The 20422-nt window shown below is 42.3% G+C and overlaps 1 protein-coding gene across 1 annotated transcript in view; it reads left to right on the forward strand.

Annotated features, from left to right (window-relative positions):
* LOC139913080 (pleckstrin homology domain-containing family A member 5-like) overlaps positions 1–20422 on the forward strand; it is a 166718-nt gene that overhangs the window by 141181 nt on the left and 5115 nt on the right. Inside the window, exons 13-25 of the mRNA XM_078281997.1 lie at positions 897–1132; positions 3333–3416; positions 4241–4360; positions 11500–11562; positions 11682–11762; positions 12246–12398; positions 12880–12981; positions 13210–13318; positions 13880–13923; positions 16328–16463; positions 17727–17851; positions 18999–19187; positions 19819–19977. Coding sequence (XP_078138123.1) covers positions 897–1132; positions 3333–3416; positions 4241–4360; positions 11500–11562; positions 11682–11762; positions 12246–12398; positions 12880–12981; positions 13210–13318; positions 13880–13923; positions 16328–16463; positions 17727–17851; positions 18999–19187; positions 19819–19977 — 1601 coding nt within the window. The remainder of the gene's footprint in view (positions 1–896; positions 1133–3332; positions 3417–4240; positions 4361–11499; positions 11563–11681; positions 11763–12245; positions 12399–12879; positions 12982–13209; positions 13319–13879; positions 13924–16327; positions 16464–17726; positions 17852–18998; positions 19188–19818; positions 19978–20422) is intronic.

Below are 20422 nucleotides of genomic sequence, written 5' to 3' on the forward strand. Positions count from 1 at the left end.
GGAGTTTCAGTTCTACAAACATTTCTCGGAGGCAGAGCTGCTCTGGAGGCAGAATGAATCTAATTGGTTGAGCTAAACCTCAGTGGGCGGAGCCAAATACGTTTTTCTGGCTGAGTAACATTAGACTGAAGGCCAGTGAAATTGATCTATTTGTGCTGCTATTGTTTACCTCAATGTTTGTATATTATTCCTTTGTTTAAAAAACAATAAAAAAAAAAATGAAGCCCAGTGAAAAAGGACAAGAGGTAAGAGAGGAGGAAGCTAATATTTCGAAGCCTAGCACTCTTGCCTCTAACTGAAAAAAAGCAATCTAGCCATACTGTTATCTAGTTTAGCTAGTTAGCCTAGCTGACCTTCCAAGTTCAAACTAGCCATACTAGCCTATAGATATCTTTGTAAGCTAGTTAGCTAGCTGCTGACCTTCCAGCATCATGAATGGAAAAAATTAATCATTTATATCACTTATATTTTGACTTCCTTCTTAGCTAACTTCTTAGCTAACTGCTCCCGGAGCAGCTCTACCTCCAAGAAATGTTTGTATGAATAAAAATCCATTCTGCAATTAAGTGTTTAATGCCAAAACGTATATGTATATTGATTTTGAAAGATAATTGCACCTTCATTGCTTGGTTTTTTTCATAAATTTCAGCCTCAAAAGTGTTTGGTAAGCTTTAAGGTTGACTAAGTAATTTCAACTGTTCTATAATGAGTTGTAAGTTTATTCCATCATTTTGTAAGATAAAAGGTGAGTTGTTTTTTCAAATGGTGGCTCCCTCTGTATTTTGGAATATAACTCCTCAAACTCAGCTTGCAAGTCCAGCCCAGAAAACAGCGGTCGGCAGTGAAACCCGTTGACTCCACTGTGAGTTTGTCTTCTCCTGATCTTGTGTCTCCAGCGGCGGGACACTACGGCACGCTGCCCAGCACCAAGACCATGGGCAACATCTCGGAGCACGCCGTGGCCCACTCCATCCCCACCTCGCCCTCTCACGGCTCGCTGGCCCTCTACAGCACCTTCTCCCCTCCCCGCCAGCAGGCCGCCCACAACCCCAGCTCCCAGTCCGAGGTGTCGTCACCCGTCCTGCGGGGAGACGTGACGCTGGACCGCCGACACAGGACACACCTCGCCAAGGTGAAGGCGCTCACGATCACACAAGGGTCCCGACTCGAAAATTGTGTTTGTTTTTTTTTGTTTGTTTTTTATCCCCCAGGATTTTATTCTTTTCAGGGTGGAAAAGCCTCTGAAACGGCATTTAGACCATCATGGGACACTAAAAATCCATACTAATGAAATTCATTCAAAATTAGCAACTCTTTAAACCAGGGTGGCCCACTCCATCTTTTCAATGGAATATTTAGGCCTTTTAATGAAGTATTAATTTACAAAATACATTATTGAGCAGTTACATTAATAAATAAAATATGCAAAGAAAATGAAAATTTAATTAAAATAGAATAAAAAGAACCTCTATTATATCAAAGGTGGACGACATGGCTGATGTCTCGTATTTAATAAAAGGCATTATTGGTTATTGTCCATCTAACCCTAGATCACACTTTCAACACAAATCTTAAGTTATGATAGTTTACTTAAGATATTTATTCGATGTTTTCCAGGTCTTAAAAAGTTTTGGAATTGGACAAAGTAGGAGAAATAAATGTTGTTCACCTCTAATACATATAAACACAAAATCTCTTTGCAGTTATAGACCTCACTGTCATTTAACATGATATTAGTTGTTGTGAATACTAAACTTCACCCATACAGTGATAGTAGCTTCAGTACATCAGATCAAACGCCAACCAAAACATTCAAATCCAGTCAGGACATTGAGGTTTGGAAAGACAAGTGAAATGGAAAAAGGTTTACACACTCGTCGAGCACAAAAACACACTCACAGCTGCAAATGAAGAGAGAGTTAAGTGTGAAATGATCCTGACGTTCATCGTGTTTAAATGCAGACTGAAAATCACACCATCTCTCCATGTCTAAAGATTCAGATGTGTCATAGACTGCAACTCTCTTCTTTATCTTTCCATCCATATTGACGCAACTCCAGCCTCCCTCGATTGAGCTGCAATTTCTTTAGCCTTTCTTCCTCTCTCTCACACTCACACACACACACTCATACTCCTCACTCTTTTTCTTTCTGTCTTGCCTCTCCATCAGAGGAAGAAATTAGACAAATATAGCTTCCCTGTACTGAAAAACTCAGTAATGTGCTTGGCATCCTAAACTAAAGGGGTCCATCATCTCAGATATGGAAATGGTCCTGGATCTGAAGAGTCCACAGATGTTCCTTCTGATTTTCCCATGAGACTCTTCAAAGAGAGAGAGAGAGAGAGAGAGAGAGATGGGATGCAGAGTCGAGACTGCAGTCTGTGTGTGATTCTCACTTTAATGGATGACTCCAATCCCCTGTCACAAGTCTAAAACCCAGGTCCAATCCCCGTCCCCAGGCTGGGAGCCAATGTGACACCTCTGATGAAGCTGCACAGAGTTTGTATTCTGTGTGAGAGGCACTAGACGGCTCAGACACATGTTCACATTCGAGGCAACACACGTACTGTTCTGTATTCGCAACCAAAGAGAGAAGGGAGTGACAGATAGGGAGAACTGGGAAGAGCCTTGGAATAGGAAATAATGGATTGAGTTTAATTTAATTGTAATGTTCAATCTATAAAAGCAAAGAGGATAAATTCCTCTTGGGTCATTGTAGCGAGTGAGAATTGAATTTTCGTTCTGTATTTGCAACCAGCTCATTGCAGCCTTATGTCCCATAGAGGATGAAGAGGAGTAAGTAAGTAAGTAATTTGCAACCAAAGAGAGATCATTTTGGATTTAGATAGAAAGATCAGAGAAGAGCCTTGGATTAAGAAATAGCTATGCTTGAATGTTTATTTTTGTTTCTTTTTAAGATTAATAATGTTCCCCTGTCAACGCAATGATGATAAATTCCTCTTTAGGCCACTGTAGCAACTAAATCCAATTTAAATGAATGGGATCAAACTGATTTAAATTAAATGTAATTGAAATTAATTGAATTGAATAATTGCAACCAAAGAAAGCAGATGTGGGCAGATAGAAAGACAAAGAATTGCATTAGGAAACAGCTATGCTTGAATGTTAACTATCATCTTTTTTAGTTTATTTTAATAATGTTCCTCTTTTAATGCAGTGATGACAAATTCCTCTTTGCTCACTGTAGTGACTGAATTCAGTTTGTTCAAAGTGAATTAAACTGAGCAGAATTGAACTGAGATCACCTGAACTGAACTGAGTGAAACTGAAATGTTCCTGCTGTCAAACCCGATCCCGTCCCTCTCCACAGTACGGCTACCCACCTGACCGCCGGTCCATCCCAGCCGGTATCCCTCCTCAGACCATCACCCCTCAGTCGCTGCAAGGCAAGACGGTGAGTGGCACAACTCCTCTCCTCTCCTCCCTGCTCCTCGAACACACCGTGAGATTTAACTGCTTTCAATAAATTCTCATCACTGGTGAATAGAATTTGGAGAGCATCGGAATAAATGAAAAACAGCCTCTGCTCTCCACACACACACACACTCACGCACTCACCGGCACGCACCTCACACACGTCTATCTCAACGATGTGTTCTGTTTTATTCTCAGCAGCCACTTATTGCTGTTTCTCCAGTTCTCTCAGCGGGACCAGTGTAATTATTGACAATGCCATTGTCTGTTAATGACAGCGCACATACACAATGCCGCCGCACAAATGAAATTGTCTTCGCTCGCTCTCTCAAATTGAGCCGACGACAATCAGAGTGAGGACTGATATTTCTTTTTGAACCAAGCTGTGAATAATATTGTGATTGCTTGACGGCAGCGGAGCGCCTCGGCAGCTTGATGAGAAAAAATCGTCACATAATTTTCCAGAAAGCTTTTGCAATTTACTGTTTTGTTACAGTGACTGCGTTCCTCTATTGGACTGTGTTGCTAGTGATGATTCTCTACGCCGCCGCTCCAAACACACTGCCATCGTGGAAAATTGCTGTGTGTTTGTGTAAGGGTGTGCGCACGCGTGTGTGTGTGTGTGTGTATTCGTGCACTGTGCATCAGCCGAGCATCCACAGCCATAATCGGAAACACTCGGTTGCTCTTTACCCACATTATGTGTGTAGCCGTTCCTGTCCTCATGAAGGTCAGTGGACGCTTGTTTTTGATGTCGAGAGTGTGGCAGCTCTTCTTCTCTCCTCTGTGTGTTGCTGTGTGCAGCCGGAGGAGCTGACCCTGCTGCTGATCAAGCTCCGTCGGCAGCAGGCGGAGCTCAACAGCCTGCGGGAGCACACTGTAGCTCAGCTAATGACCCTGGGCATGGAGGGGCCCAACGCCAAGGTCAGCACTGTGCGTATACGTATGTATGCATGCACGCATTTATGCTTTCCCAAGGTCGGCATCCCATACGTGTGGATTTGTGCGTGTGCAAGGGAGTTTCCTTGTGTTGCTGTATGTGCGGGTTGTCGGGTGTGTGTGCGTAAGTCTGGGTGTTGGGTGTATTGAGTGGGCTTTCTTCCGTGTGTGCGCACGCGTGTGTGTGTGTGTGTGTGCTTGCATGGTCGCCCCCCCGCTCCTGTCGGTGCATGACGGCTTGAAGTTGCAGTGCGGTTGTGGGCCAGGAGAGCATGCATCCCAGCAGATGCATCGAACAGCGTTAACATTATTAGTTGTCTGTTTCTGCTTCTGTGCTCCAGTGTTCTGCATCCCGAGCGCTGGTTTGGTTTCAACCCCCTTTTTAGTGTGCTGCGTTTTGTTTGCGTTTCTTTTTGTATGAACCTGATCAGTGCTAAAATAGCTTATTGGTCAGACCAGCACTATTTGGGAAAGACTTTGGGAAATTATTCTTTAATGCATGTAAATGTGCAGTATGTCTGGTATTCCAATTTCCAAGATTGCTATGCAGGATTCCAGTGCAGCATGTTCTGTGTTTTGAGTTGACCTTATGAGGTTGTTTGATTCAGTTTGCAGGACATGTATGCTTACCAATGGCAACTTAACATTTTGCATGAGGAGTCATGTACTGTACTTTGGGTTATGAATGAAATATTTCAGTAGCGACTCTGGAGCCAATTTCTCCGCTCTACTCAAGCACTAACTATGCGCCTGTGTGTGCTGCATGATTGTAGGTAAAATGATAAATCCTGATTATTTTTTTATTGAGGTTATGATTGTCAATCACAATTACTAGTCTTGACAATTTTGGGAAGCAACTTTTTGCATTATCTTGACTATTTTCTACTATATGAGGCATTCTAAATGGAATTAAATTGAATCAAATGAAGTGTATCAATACTGCAAAAGTCTACAACTATGAATAATGGAAACTAAAATCACAATATACGATTATACATTATTAATTTTTCAGCCTTGCTTCTCAAATTATCTCCTATCCTTACATCAACTGCTCTGTCTCTTTCATTATCCCTTCCTTGTCTTTTCCTGTCTCGGCTTCCCTTTCTCCTCCAACTCCTCTCTCCTCCATTTCTCCCTTCTGCTTCTGTCCATCTTTACCAAACACCGCTTCACCTCTCTGACTTCTTCTCTCCTTCTTCTGCGGCTACCGTAGACTGAGGTTCTTTCCCATCACCTCCAGAGGAACCTTATTTACCTGGACAGCCAGGTGAGGACTTCTGACTCTGCTCCTCTCTGTCTCCGTTCGCAGCTGCTTCCAAAACCAAAATATAAAAGTAGCTGAAACAAACAAAAAAAGTAATTGTAAAGCACTGGAACTTTTCAAACCTTCTTCACTTCTAGGAAGCTAACATCTAGACAACAAATACATGCATGTGCAAGCCAGCAGCCATTTTTTAGCTACATGTCTCTGTCTGTTTCTATCTACGTCTATCTCTGCCTCTATTTCTCTTCTTACTCCTTTACTCTTGCTTATACACCACTGTTGGTGTTTATACACCTCTTTGTCTCCTCGCCCAAGTCCCTCTAGTCTGAGTGCCATCTGTACCTAACTATCCACACTGCAAAAAATGACAAGGTTCGAGTGATTTTATCTCATTTCCAGACCTATCAAGCTGATTTCATGATATTTTCAGTCAAATTATCTCAATGCAGTGGCAGATAATCTTGCTGTTTTCAATAAATCTCACTTGATACATGCCAAAATGACTTCTTTCAAGAAATCATCATAAAACAATGAAGAAAATCTTGAAACAAGAAACTTTCTACAAGACAATTTCACTTTTACCAAGTAAATGTCCTGAAACAAGTTACAGATTATCCTGAGAAAAAGAATAAATAAAATAGTAAAATAAGCTTGATAAGTCTGGATAGAAGTTTGTCAGTTTTTGCAGTGCACAGATCTTTGGTGAAGTGAAACATGGTCCAAACTGGGTTTAGCTCAGCGGTTCTCAACCTTGTGCCCCCGACACCCAAGAGCCTGCAGGTTTAGATTCCAACTCAACACTACAGCAGCTGATTGCACCGATTTACACACTTTCAGCCAGACAGGAGGAGCTAATTAGTGAATTCAGCTGCTTGAGTGTTTGGTTGGAATGAAAACCTGCATTTGGCCGAGACCAACTGGTTTAGCCCACAGGGGTGAAATGCAGCCAGTACCAGCTCATTTGCATAGACATGGCTCTGTTCATCTGTTGAATGTAAACCGGTATTGCTCAGTTTGATTTAAAGTGAGGGGGAGAAACGGGGAGAAATATCTTCTGAGACTCACAGATCCTTACAGAAGATGGTTCCTTTTTTATACCAAAACTGACAGGCATCCTAAAGCATTTCTCAAACTCTGCCACCCAGTTCAGGGAGTGAAGTGCTTTCTGAAGGCCCGCCATAATTGACCTGCCTGGTTAAATTAAGGACAGATAGATAAATAGACGGATAGCTAGCACAGTAATGCTGTCGTAAAGGTACACATACTGCTAGAAGCTGTATTAAACATCACTTGCAGCGTTATTTATATGTACCCTACTGCAGCGACACTCAACCTTTCTGATTGCTTGAAAATGTCAGCCTTGTACAATCAAGACAGACACAAGCAGCACGGCAAACAGGGACGTGCTGGGAGGAATTGCAAATGTCAAAACTGCATTTGCATAGAGGCATAAGTTTGATTATAGGAAACAAAGATTCTAAAAAGAAAAATGCGTTTTGATTGAGTAAATGTAATACATTTGTTTGACATGGATTTTCTTCGTATTTGAGCAAAATCTCACTCTGCCCTCCTGAGCTTTTCTAGTTGTTTTGAGGATTTCTAAAAGCAGAAATTCACATACCAAGGTGCAAACATTTTCATAAAAGTTAAATTCATTTTATAGTAAACTGTAATGTACACCCACTGGTTGGACAAGTAATGTAATCGTGGCTTTAAATCATCAGCAAGCGTTTGCTATCTGCTCCAACTTGCACTGGCACTAACGTTAACAATAACATGTGCATCTTTCCACTGGAATCTCATTAAGATTGTATTACAACAGGCTCAGACTGCTGAGGTAATTGCAAGAAAACACAACCTGTCGACAGTTCACAGAGGCAGACCCTGATCATGGCCGGCATCTAAATGTGCTGTTTATTTTTGGCCTCTAGGTTAGAACTTGCCTTCCCACGGTTCCTGCATTATTGAATATGACTGTTTGGCTCTGAAAAGGTCATGTGCTGCAGGGAGAGACTAGCCTTGGAGATGCTGTGTGGGAGAGAGAGGCAGAGGCAGAGGGAGGGAGTGGCTTGGAGGTTGGAGCCGTATTGACAAAATACAAAATAGTGTGATTATTGAATTGTTAGGAAGGGTTTTTTTTTTTTTTGTAGGAGCTGTTCTTGAAAGATGTTTTTCTAAAGGCTCAGTCTAGATTTGTATCCTCAATCAGTTGTCGGTTTTGGGTTTATATGCATAGAAGGTAGCAAAATAGTCAATTCGCAAATCTCTCAGCTTTTTAAATATATTCAAACCTCAGCTCTTATTTCAATAAAATGTCAACTTTCCAAATGGATTCACACTGCTTGCTACCGGTCAGCACAGTGGATTTTGGTGAAAGAAACCTGTGAGGAAAGCTGAAATATATCAAAATAGGTGCTGCTTGGTGGATCATATGTCTGCCAAATGTATCATTTGACCCTAATTGTTTCAGAAAAGATCATGTTCTAGAAGTTTTGTATATTTGCCAATAAACAAGACAACATTAAACTGTCAGATTTCACACAGTTTACAGAGTTTAACCTGATTTTCTCTCCCATACAAAGAGAGAAAGAGGGCGAGTCCCATTCCAGCTCCTGGACATCAGCCATTAAGCAATGGTTGATCCTTCAGACAACGCGTACTGCTGTGTTATCATACCACTGTATCCTCTTTCTCCTTGGCGCTCCGCTAGACGAAGGAGAACGAGCCTCTAATCTTCATGATTCACACTATGATCGAGAACTCGGCACCGAGGCCGCAACTCTACCAGCAAGTAAGGTCCTGGGCGGGTTCTGGCTCCAGTCAGCATCAGGCAGTGGAATACACAGCTTTGTACAACTTCAGTCCTTTTGACATATCGCTGTTGTCAGGTGAAAACCTCTCGACGAGTTTATCCAGTGGGTTTTTAAAGGTTTTCATAAGCCCCAGGGTGGTGGGACTTTCTCAGCCCACAGAGGATCATGTAATCCTTCAATTTAAGTTAAAACGTGGAAATCACCAAAACTGGAGTTGCAAGGTTTTCCCTCGACAACAACGATGTGTTATTAATTGAATTCCCAATCAGTAAAATCGTAGTTAAACATAGTTAAACTGAAGAGTTCCATCTCAAAATGAAACAGGGAAAAAAGTGACACCTACGTTTACAAAATGATTGATAATCCAAAACTAAAAAAAAATGCATTTTACAACAATTGAATGATGAACTCCAGGTAGCATGGGCCAGGTAGTATGTTAAATGGGATATGCATGTTTTTTCCTGGAAATGGGATATATACACTACCAGTCAAAAGTTTGGACACACGCATTTTTCTTTATTTTTACTATTTTCCACATTTTAGAATAATACTAAAGACATCAAAACTATGAAATAACACAAATGGAATTATTCAGTGACCCGAAAAAGTGTTAATCAAATCAAAACTATCTTATATTTTAGATTCTTTAAAGTAGCCGCCCTTTGCCTTGATGGAAAGGCAAAGGCTGTGGAAAGAAATTCATACATAGGCATCAACTTCACTATTTATATTTGTCTAAAAAACACATTTCAATCATTTAAGCATAAGCCTTTAGATCAAAATGGCTTTAAGAGAATGAAAAACATAGAACATTCAATCAGGTGTGTCCAGACTTTTGACTGGTAGTGTATGCTGTTTCATAAATGAACTCTTCAGTGCTAAATTGACTGAACTGGAGCTGACTGGAGCCAAACCTTTGTCCTGGTAGCCCAGTGGCTGTGTATCCACACCTCCCCCGCCCCCCTCCTTCACCATCAACCTCTTGTTTTTCCACTTTGGATGCAGTCAGTCCGTCCGTCAGCCAGTTGTTCCTCGGCAGCTCTACCCCGACGTCATCACCGCATTATTTAAACTGTATATCAACTTGTTTTGCTTCCAGCACATCTCATGTCATCGCTTTCCGTTTGATTCTGTTGGAAGTGACCTGAAGCGAGCGCATGGCTCATGGTGTAACGCTTCATAGCCATGGAGATCTCCTCTCATTGTCAGTTTTCATAACGGCACTGTCCATTGTCGGCTATCACTTTGGAAATGCCAAACCAGTACTTCCGTTTTCCCTTTTTGATGTTTGTCCTAAAGGTCCCATATGATTCAGTTTTCCTGATTTTGTTGTTTTGTCATATATACAAAGAATAAGAATAATGCTCTCCATGATGTTGTGCAAATACATGTAGTTTAGTTAAAAGGGTGTTTATTGAACGGATTTAAAGACTAAGTCCTCGCAGTACTGGACCCTGATTGGCCAATAGCAGCAGCTCCTTCAATTAAAATGAGGTGAACCTGCTGAGTGGAGGCTTTCCACTTCAAATGCTGCAAACTGGCCTGATTGGAAGAATTTTAGAAATTGTTTAGTCAGGAGAGCCAATCAGGACCAAGTCCAGCTGTGATGCGTTAGTCTGAAACTGCCTTTAAAAAAAGATGGATTTTTGAAAACGCAATGACTTTCAATTTCCACATGAATCATCTTTGATAATATATGAATATAAAAAGAGGACAATTTGAATTCCTTATAGGGCCCCTTTAAGTGGACAGATTGGTGAATTACTAGAAAACCTTCCACTGCTTCGAGATAATGATATTGCCCAGTTTTTCTTTCAAAGGGTGAGTCTTTAAATTACAAGCTCCCACTTCAGTGCAGGTTCTGTGAATCCCTCTGTGTGGGCGTGTACCGTCGTCTCTTAACTGCATTTCCTGGAACAGAACATAATGATGTTCGCTGGAAAATTCCAGCCGGGGGAATTGTCCGAGGACTTTATCACTTTACGCCAGACCGCTAAAAATCTCCTTCTGTCTGCCCTCATCTTCCACCTCCAGCCGGGGCCACCAGCGCTCTCTTTAAGTGAACATGTCAGAAGTGAGAGTCAGTCGCCCCAGTGTAGTGAAGGAGTGTGTGTGTGTGTGTGTGTGTGTGTGTGTGTGTGTGTGTGTGTGTGTGTGTGTGTGTGTGTGTGTGTGTGTGTGTGTGTGCTTAAGGTTCCAGTTTTAGCCTGGGTCTCATTGAGGTTTATCTCAAGGTCTGCCAGAGAAGAGCAGCAGACTGTCATGAGGTTCGCCATAGGCTGAGAGAGAGAGAGAGAGAGAGAGAGAGAACCATGGAGAGGCAGGAGGAGAGGAAACAAGCACAGAAGAGAATAAGAATGTAATCGGATTACTTATCTCTTAGCGTGAAACCTGAAAAGCAGTAGCAATCAATGGGAACACTTACTCTGAAATAGTGGACACACACACACACACACACACACAATATCGAGAGAAATATAAAAAAAATGTCTTAATATTAAAGTGCACCGATGCCATAAGTATTCAGCGGTGAGGTGAAAGTGGAGTTTTGTGTTGCTTGTTCTCCCTTCGCTCGGCCCATTTCAGCGTTACAGTCTTCACACACCGTAAGCCCCGTAACACCTGGGTAGGAGATAGTTTTAGAGGAAATAAAACGGGATTAGAGAGGATGCATGGAGAGCTCATCCCTTCATCCCCTCGCTCTCTCTCTCGCTCTGGAGTGAACAGTGGGAGCCGTATGAAGAGTTTCCTTCCAAAATGAGATCTCTGCTATTTGGGAAAAAGTGACACGTACCCTTAAAAAAGTGATTTATATCACAAAGGTACAATAAATTCTGGTATTTATTTAAAAGATAGCATGTCACTTAGGTCCTTGGATGACAAAATACTAACACTTAAACAGACTTCAGGGAATTATTTGTTCCCAAAACGAGGAAATAGCATTTTGGAATCGAACTCTTCATATCCATTCTGGCTGGTGCAGTTGCTATCAGATGTGTTGTTGTCGCCCCCTGCTGTCCGTCTCTGACCATGGCTTCTTGTTTCAGGTCAGCCCAGACGACTTCAGAGACGGCTCCTACGTCCCGCGCACAGAGGAGGTCGACATAGACGTAAGACGAGCACGCACTCCAGCATCACCCATAATGAAGCGTTCTCTCTTTCTGCATGTTTGATACACAGTGGAAGTTTCTGAATAAATTCGGTTTGTGTGTGTGTGTGTGTGATTCAGACGAAGCTGAGCAGACTGTGTGAGCAGGACAAGGTGGTGAGGATGCAGGAAGACAAACTACAGCAGCTACACAGAGAGAAGGTACAGCTGTGTGTGTGTGTTTCTGCACGCATACTTGCACACCTAATTGACACACCTGATTGAATGCATTATGTTTTTCATTCTCTTAAAGCCATTTTGATCTAAAGGCTTCTGCTTAAATGCTTGAAATTAGTTTCTTAGACAAATAGTGAAGTTGATCCTATGTATGAATTTCTTTCCAAAGCCTTTTCCTTTCCATCAAGGCAAAGGGCGGCTACTTTAAAGAATCTAAAATATAAGATAGTTTTGATTTGTTTAGCACTTTTTTGCTCACTGCATAATTCCATTTGTGTTATTTCATAGTTTCGATGTGAAATTATTTTAAAATAGTAAAAATAAAGAAAAATGTGTGTCCAAACTTTTGACTGGTAGTGTATGTACTCACTTATGTGCATGTGCTTTCGTTTCTGTGTATTTTGCATAAGTACACGCATTTATATGTGTGTGTGTGTGTGTGTGTGTGTGTGTGTGCTCCCTCCCCAGCACACCCTGGAGACGGCCCTGCTGTCTGCCAGCCAGGAGCTGAGCGAACAGAGCAGCTCCAACCCCACAGCGGTGCAGAGCCTCGTCCAGCAGAGAGACGTGCTGCAGAACGGCCTGCTCAGTACCTGCCGAGAGCTGTCCAGAGTCAACACTGTGAGACGACACACACACACACACACACACACACATCACTGAAGGACAGGTATAAAATTCTATATGCAGGATTTTTATGTAGAAATACACCCGTCTTATCAGCCTAAATCGAATTTAGATGCAGTAGATTCGCCCTATTTGCCCAAATGAAATTCTGGTGTCGGGTATGGGCACAACCAAGGTATAGAGATTCACATTTGGCACAGGCACTTGGCTGATGCTCTTATCCAACTTAAAATGAGTGCAGCAGATCTAACAAAATATTAACAGATAGCAAAATGCAACATAACATGAAAGCATAATAGAAATAGGAACCAAAGAAAAAGGTAGAAAGAAATTTCTTTTTGGAAGCAGAAGTTGGGGAGGGAACATGTCAAGGACACATGCACACATGTACACGTACACACACACACACACACACACACACACACACACAGACTCACTCTCATGACCCCATTGTTGGTTGCTGTCCTGGTTTCAGGAGCTGGAGCGCTCCTGGAGGGAGTACGACAGGTTGGAGGCAGATGTCACTCTGGCCAAATCCAACCTACTGGAGCAGCTGGAGGCTCTGGGCAGCCCACAGGTAACACACACACACACACACACACACACACACACACACACACACACTCTCTTCCAGGGGGTAACAAACCGGTGCTTTAAGAATTTGCAGGGGATGCTTATATGTTGCTGACTTACAGTACATGACTGTGTGTGTGCATTTTTTGTGTGTATATCTATTATCATGCATGCTTTTGTGTGTCTAAATGCACCCATGTGTGTGTGTGTGTGTGTGTGTGTGTGTCCTCAGACGGAGCCTCCGAGCCAGCGGCACGTCCAGATCCAGAAGGAGCTGTGGAGGATCCAGGATGTGATGGAAGCTCTGGCCAAAAGTAAACCGCAGAGGAGCACAGACAGCAGTGAGGGTCTCAGTAACACTTGGAAACACCACTTACTTACATTTCACCTTCACCCAGACTGATTCACAGGGGGCGAGGGGGAGTTTGACAGGACACACGTCTGTTGATGGACACACACCGGCTGTGGCGAGAATCAAACCAAGGCCACACATTTTTCTACATGATGTATGATCCTCTCCGTGTCTTCGTCATGATGTCTTCCCCCCGAATTTTAGACAGAAAAATTGAAGTTTTACCATTTTAGGAAAGTAGAATGGCTTGAAAGCGTTTGAATTATTGCAAATTTACTCATATATAGGATCTGAAGTAACTATCCCTTATGCCATTTTGGATGTAGAAACCCATCTTGGATGTTACAGGAAAGAGGGTGAGAGTGTCATTGAGGTTTCACAGATGTTTTGTTGAGAGTTATTTGAGTAGCTGCAGCTTGAGTACACTCTATAAATAAATTAAAGGCTGTACATGACAAGAAATGTTTTTGCAGGTGTCTCAGTTATGAAAAAAATGCTTCAGCCCCCATGCTCAACTGAATTTCATTTCTGTATTCCCTTTGTTCAACAGGCTTCCCTGGTTCCAAACCGCTCTCCAGCCTACAGAAGAATGAGGTACGGTAGAGCCTGAACCCACACAGCACATTTTAACATCCAGCTCAAATTATTCCCACTCTCAGCAGTTTAAAATCTGGTCTGGTCTTGGTTGGGTTTGGCCTCTGGCTACAATTATGTGAGTCTGAAAAACCTGGACATGTCTTCTTTTATTTGGAAGAGAGAATGATTTTGTGACTTTATTGTGGTAACCAGTGTCTGGGAAACTACTCTAATAAGTTAGTTTACCAAACCTCTTACTGCTTCATAATGAAACAAGCTCATTTACCTCTTAAACATAAATGTAGTTTGTCAGACTAATGATACTTTGGTGATAGGTCAGTCTGGAATTTGGATGGAGTAACAACTGAATCAGTAGTTAAGTACAGTGTGGATTTGTGATTTAATGATCAGGGAATGCAAATGCTAACATAGTCGTGAAATATTAAGGAAAATGTAGATTTAGTTTCCTAAACTATAGGACAAGAAGTGACTACTGAAAAACAATGCCAAGGTTGAAATTTAGTTCAACTGACAACAAACTACTGGAAAAATAGTCTTAAATTAGTGATTATTATTATTATTAGTGATATTAATGACTATCAGTAGTTAAAGGAATACTCCAGGATTTTGGGAAATTGTCCTGTTGGTCAACTTACCCGTTAAGTCATGAAAATATAGACACCAAAATCATCCATGTGTCCCCGGTAGATCATTCACTTGCTTTAGCATACACCATGTTGAGAGATAGCAGGTGACTAGCATTATCCAAAGAAAGAAGACCGACCGTTTAGTCATAAAAAGTTGTTCGTGTTTTTTACTGTATGGTCTGTAGATTCATAAAATTTTAAAATAAACATAACTAACTCAATATAGCTGATGTAGCCAGGTTTATTTTTGGGACTATTTTAGTTGAGCAACCATGTATTCATCCGCTGTACAGTCTCCCACCGCCCAGCACCTTCACTTCCTGTGGAGACATGGAAAGTAGTCCTTGTAGTTCAAAACAGTGTGTTTTTTATATCATATTTTGTGTAAATCTCCTTCACAAAACTGCCAGACTTGGCCACATATCATTTAAGTTTTTAAGTGTTAGCATGGAGCACCGAAGTAAACGATCTACCGGGGACACATGGATGATTTTGGTGTCTGTGTTCTCATCACTTAACAGGTAAGAAGACCAATGGGTCAACCTCTCAAAAGCCTGATGTATTTCTGTGACACCGGTGTTAAAACTCTGACCCTTTATTCCTTTATGGCAGGAGGTAGATATCATTTTCTCAGGGTGAGACCAGCTGTTTGACTTGATGTTATAACTGTTAACAGGCAGTGACGTTGCTGTCACTCAGTCCCCTCAAGGAGGGCGACAGCGTGCCCCCCCGCCCGCCCCTCCCCCAGTACTACGACTCGTCCGAGCGCCCCCCTCACGTGCCCCCCCACCCCGCGCACCCCAGCGGCCGCCTGCCCCCCCACACGCACCGTCCCGAGGACCGCAAGCCCGGCTCCAGGAACGGAGCGCACAGCGTAAGGACCGCTGACCGTTCACCCCCCTCCCCTCCCGTGTTCCTGCTCCATTGGTCCAGCACTTTGGTTTTGGTTGTTGCTGTGACCGCCATCGATTACCACACTGAACCATTCCATCTTAGTTCTTTCTTTCAAATGTTTTTGTGCGTTCACGGCCATTTTTACATTCATCTCCATCATTTTTACATGCGTCTCGACTTCATCGTACAGTTTTACCTCCCGCTCCCTACTGAGTGTGTGTGTGTGTGAACCATTCCTCATACAATGCCATTCTGGGTGTATGAAATTCATCCAGCATCGTCTTTTTTTTAAACCCCTCCATCCATGCTCCATCCAGCTGTCACACACCTACAGTGTTTTGTTCAGATCCGTTCTGGTCTGTACATTTGTCCGGATTTGTCAGTGGGATTTCTTTGGCATGAGTGTGCTGTTTTTGTGTGTGTGTGTGTGTAGCAGGAGTGCCTGTGCGTGGCATGGCACGACATGGTGTGGTTTGTGCGTGGGTGTATCAATGCAAGTGTGTTTACGCATGTGTGTCTGTTTTATATAGTACCAAAAAGAAAATATTTCTTTAGGCTCGTACCATACCGAAACCCTTTTTGGTGCTATAATGAAATCTTTTAGAAAGGTTCTTTATGAAATGTTCCAAATCAACAGTGTTAAAAGAACCATTTTGCATTCTTTATTCTGATTTACCATTTTGCTATTTTAACAATTCAGAGGGTTATTTTAGTCATTATGGTTCCATACTGTATATTGAGTCATTACAGTCCATTGTTCCCGGGTGTACCTGCACTTGTGTGTAATTGCGGCCATGCATGTGTGTGTGCGGCTCGTGTGTGTGTGTGTCCCGTGTGTATCCTGACCTCCAGCCTTCTCTCCCCTCCCCTCCCCTCCGCAGCAAGCTCCAGACTACCGGCTGTATAAGAGCGAGCCGGAGCTGACGACTGTGAAGGAGGAAGTGGACGAGGCCAACGGAGAGGACAAGGACAAGACGGAGATGTCTGCTGAGAACAAAGAGGCCGCAGCCTCCAAAGGTGCTTCTGGACTCCGGTTACATTCACGCCATTTAGCTGACACGCTTAGATCGAGTCAGCGACTGAGCAGGTGCAACAGGACCTTCGCTGTTGCTGGGATCCAACCTGTGACCTTTCAGTTACAAGACGTTCACTCTTACCCAGGGCCATAGGTTTCATTTCTACGGAAGAAGATTAGGGCCACGTGAAAAATGTATTTGAGTTCTTAGATTATTCTCAGAATTCTGACTTTAAACTCAGAATTCTTATTTTATTCTCAGAATTCTGATGTTATTGTCAGAACTCAAATACATTTTTCACATGTGGCCCTAATCCTCTTCCGTACATTTCAGTTTGGAGGGGGGGGGGGGCGGGGAGGGGGGGGGGGGGGGGCACACACACTCAAATCAAACCCTGGGCAGCTAATCACATTGACAGTATGAGCACAGTAGCAGCCTAAGTGCAACTCCGTTTTCCCTCACTTCATCAGTAAAATAAAAAAAAAAAGATACAAATTAACATGAGAAAAGTTTCTAGAAACATGTCTAATTTGTTGTCAAAATGCATTAAAAGTAGTTTCAAATAACTAGGAGAAGGGCTCGATTTTTTTAGAAGAAGATGTGTTTTCTCTTGTGACCAAGGCTAATCACAAAATGTGCTTTCAGTAAAACTGAAGTATAAATACAGTATATGCGTTTGACGCTGTAATAATTGGGGATGACAATCAACCTTATTGTAATATTGATGGAGAAATTCCTGCCGATCTCCCCCCACATCTACGCCTATGCTCCAGCCTCTCTATCCCTCCCCTGGCTTTTGTTGTAGAAAATATGTTAAGACAGAGTATTAAACATAGTACAAAGCATCAAAGACATGAAATTTAAATTCCCAACAAAAGAGTATATTGTTTCTTAACTTATCAGCGGAGACACACATGGCATTTGAGCTTTCTGTCAGTCGAAATTGCATTCTTCACATTGTCTAATTTGTAAAAGACAAAGACAATGGAAAGAGCTGCTATATGCTGCTGTAATTGCATAGGAGTGCTAATCAAATGCATTATTATTCTGCAAGATAAACTTAAATAAACTGGCTGATGTAATACTGAGGATGTCTCCAACTGTTACGCTAACGTCTCCTGCTTTTATTCACATTCTTCTTACATTGTTTTGCTGCTGCGAAATGGAGCGGCGCTAAATGTTCTGCAAGGATGTGAGCAATTAGCCTAACTGCACTGATTGTTCACAGTTGTGTGACTGACGGTGTTCCCTGCTGTCTCTCCAGCGGTGCCCTCCTACCCGGTGGGCATCGTTCCTCCCAGGACCAAATCTCCCATGAGCCCTCCTGAGTCCTGCACCATCGCCTCCTACGTCACCCTGAGGAAGACCAAGAAACCTGAATCCAGATCAGTAAGTTCGCCTTTAGCACCGAGAGCGACAAAAGCGGTTGGAGAGAAATGAACTGATTCCAGTTCAGCAAATGTGGCACAAACATCCTGAAGGATAATTGTTTTTGTTGATTACACTTGTATGCTTTTTGTATGGGTGCACACTCCTTTAGATGCTTTTTCAAGCTCATTTTAGAAGAATCTGTCCCACTAAGGAGTCGTTTTAGGCATTTATCTGATGCTCTCATCCAGAGCGTATATTTATATCCTTGCTACAGAAATGAATTTTCGCCAGGTTCTTACAGACAAAAGGACATTTCAGCTTTTTACTTGTTCGTGTTCCCATGTGGAAAAGCTTCTCCTTTCCTCTTTCAGTTCATTGCCTTTGTTTATGTCTCTGTGCTTGTGCTAAACTCTCCGTCTTGTCTCCTGGTGTGATTTAGCGGACAAACATACCATCTCCTTTTTCTTCTTCTTTTCCTTTTTTTCAGCACAAAAATAATAAAACTGCCTCCAAATCCACATATTCCCTCAGCCACCTTGGTCGTTCTTTCACTGCAGCCATTGTTGTTGTTGTTTTCTCTTGTTTTTGGTCACCGCTGAAAGCAGATGGAACAAATATTTCTGTGACCCTCGACGATGTTTTCCGCAACTAAAATTAGTTGTGAAATTCAGTGTGTGGCAGGCAAGCAAGTTCAAAGGAAAAAACATCTGAAATTAAGATTTTCTTTTAGACATATTATATAATATCTTGCTGTTTGCCGGTTGTTGTCTTGTATGGTTGTAATACCCACAGGTTTATGTGTTCCTGACATTTTAGGTAGGTGTTGCTTACAAAAAGAGATCTGCGTTGGACTGATTCTGTTACATCAAGGTTAAAAATATAGATATGCTGAATCTCCAGATAAAGCATGGACAGATCGGATATTTACCAATACACAGGATCTGATGTAACTACCCCTCATGCTATTTAGGTTGAGCACCCACATAGAAACTAGGATATTAGACCTACACTCACCCACAATACACCTACACCGCGCTGCATAGTGCCTACGCTGAGGCATACATCCAGTCCGCAACATCTCACCCAAAGACTACAAAAAATATGACCCACAGGTAAACATTTAAAAACAGAATGAGTGATTAATGTTTAGTCATATCCTGTGCAGGATCGGCCGCGAAGCGCAGTGGACCAGATGGGAGTCGGCGAGCGAGAGGTTGGCAGAGCGAGGATGAGCGTAGAAGAGCAGCTGGAGAGGATGAGGAGAAACCAGCAGGCCTCGCTCAGGGAGAAGAAGAGGGAAACTCCGTCTCGCTCGCCCTCCTTCAGCAAAGACAACCCCTTTGTTGTATTACAGGTAACACACACAAGCCTTTGTTACAATACAGGCGTCTTTAGTTTTCACTTTTAGTTTATTACAGGCAGCTGATCGAGCCCCTACTGTCCTCCTCACTAAATGTTATATATCCACTCCAGAAAAAGAAAGAGAGTGAAGTTCATCATTCAGTATTGTCAAAATATAGAGGATCCAGTCTGTCAAAATGTCATTCATTTTGTCATCCGAGGACTTAAGTTAACTCTTATCCCTTGTAAAGTACTATAATTTATCTTGTTTTTTTTCTATTAATCACTGCATAAGAGTAGGCATGACGTTAATTTTCACTTTTCATTTCTTCACGCTCTTTATTTTTCATGATCTTTTGTTACCAATTATGCTTGCCTTATCAGCATTAAAACAAAAAGATAAATGTGTGTGTGTGTGTGTGCATGTATGTGTGAGCCTATGTGCCTTCATCTGGATATACTGTATTTACACAATGGAAATAAGCTCTTGAGCTTTATTGTGTTATCCTGACCCTTTTCTGTTAATACATGTGGATCTTCTGTCTAAAGAACTGTACATATGTTCTTAATATAAATTAATAATACATTCAATCAAACAATCACTCAATCAATCCGTGTGTGTGTGTGTGTGTGTGTGCGCCCAGAGCCGACCCCACGGAGAGGAGTCCTCTGCAGACCCTGTGGAGCTGGAAGCCGCTCTGCAGCAGCTGAAACTGGCCCAGACAGAGCGGACCAGGACCGCTGCTGAGGCTGCCAGCAGTCCGACAGACGGGGCAGGAGAGAGGCCGCAAACTGGAGCAAAGGTTCATGGGATTTTTTTGCATGTTATCACAGTTAAAAATCCATGACCTTCAACCTCTGTCGGCAACCAGCAGGAATTGCAACAACATTGACAGAAGCTTTTGAATTAAGTCGGCCTGTTATTGACACAAACAATAAAGCCACATTTCCACAATAGAGAATAATTAGAGCAGAGATCAACAGAAACGTCTATTGAAGAGGTAATATAGCACCATGATGAATACTGTAATATAATACTGCTTTGTCATTTGCTTTTTTGACTTGAGAACAAGACTTATTAACCTTCATGGCTAATAATGAAATGTTTGCAACGTCAATCGCTCGCTCATAGCTGCGCAGTTGAAAATACAGATACCCCCTTGTGACGACCCCGCCTCTTTTGACTGTGGGCTGGCTACTTGTCTTTGCTTTGTGTTGCAGACGCCCAGTAGGTGTGATAAATGATGG

Source organism: Centroberyx gerrardi, chromosome 24 (genome assembly GCF_048128805.1).
Source record: "Centroberyx gerrardi isolate f3 chromosome 24, fCenGer3.hap1.cur.20231027, whole genome shotgun sequence".
NCBI classification, from domain to species: Eukaryota; Metazoa; Chordata; class Actinopteri; order Beryciformes; family Berycidae; genus Centroberyx; species Centroberyx gerrardi.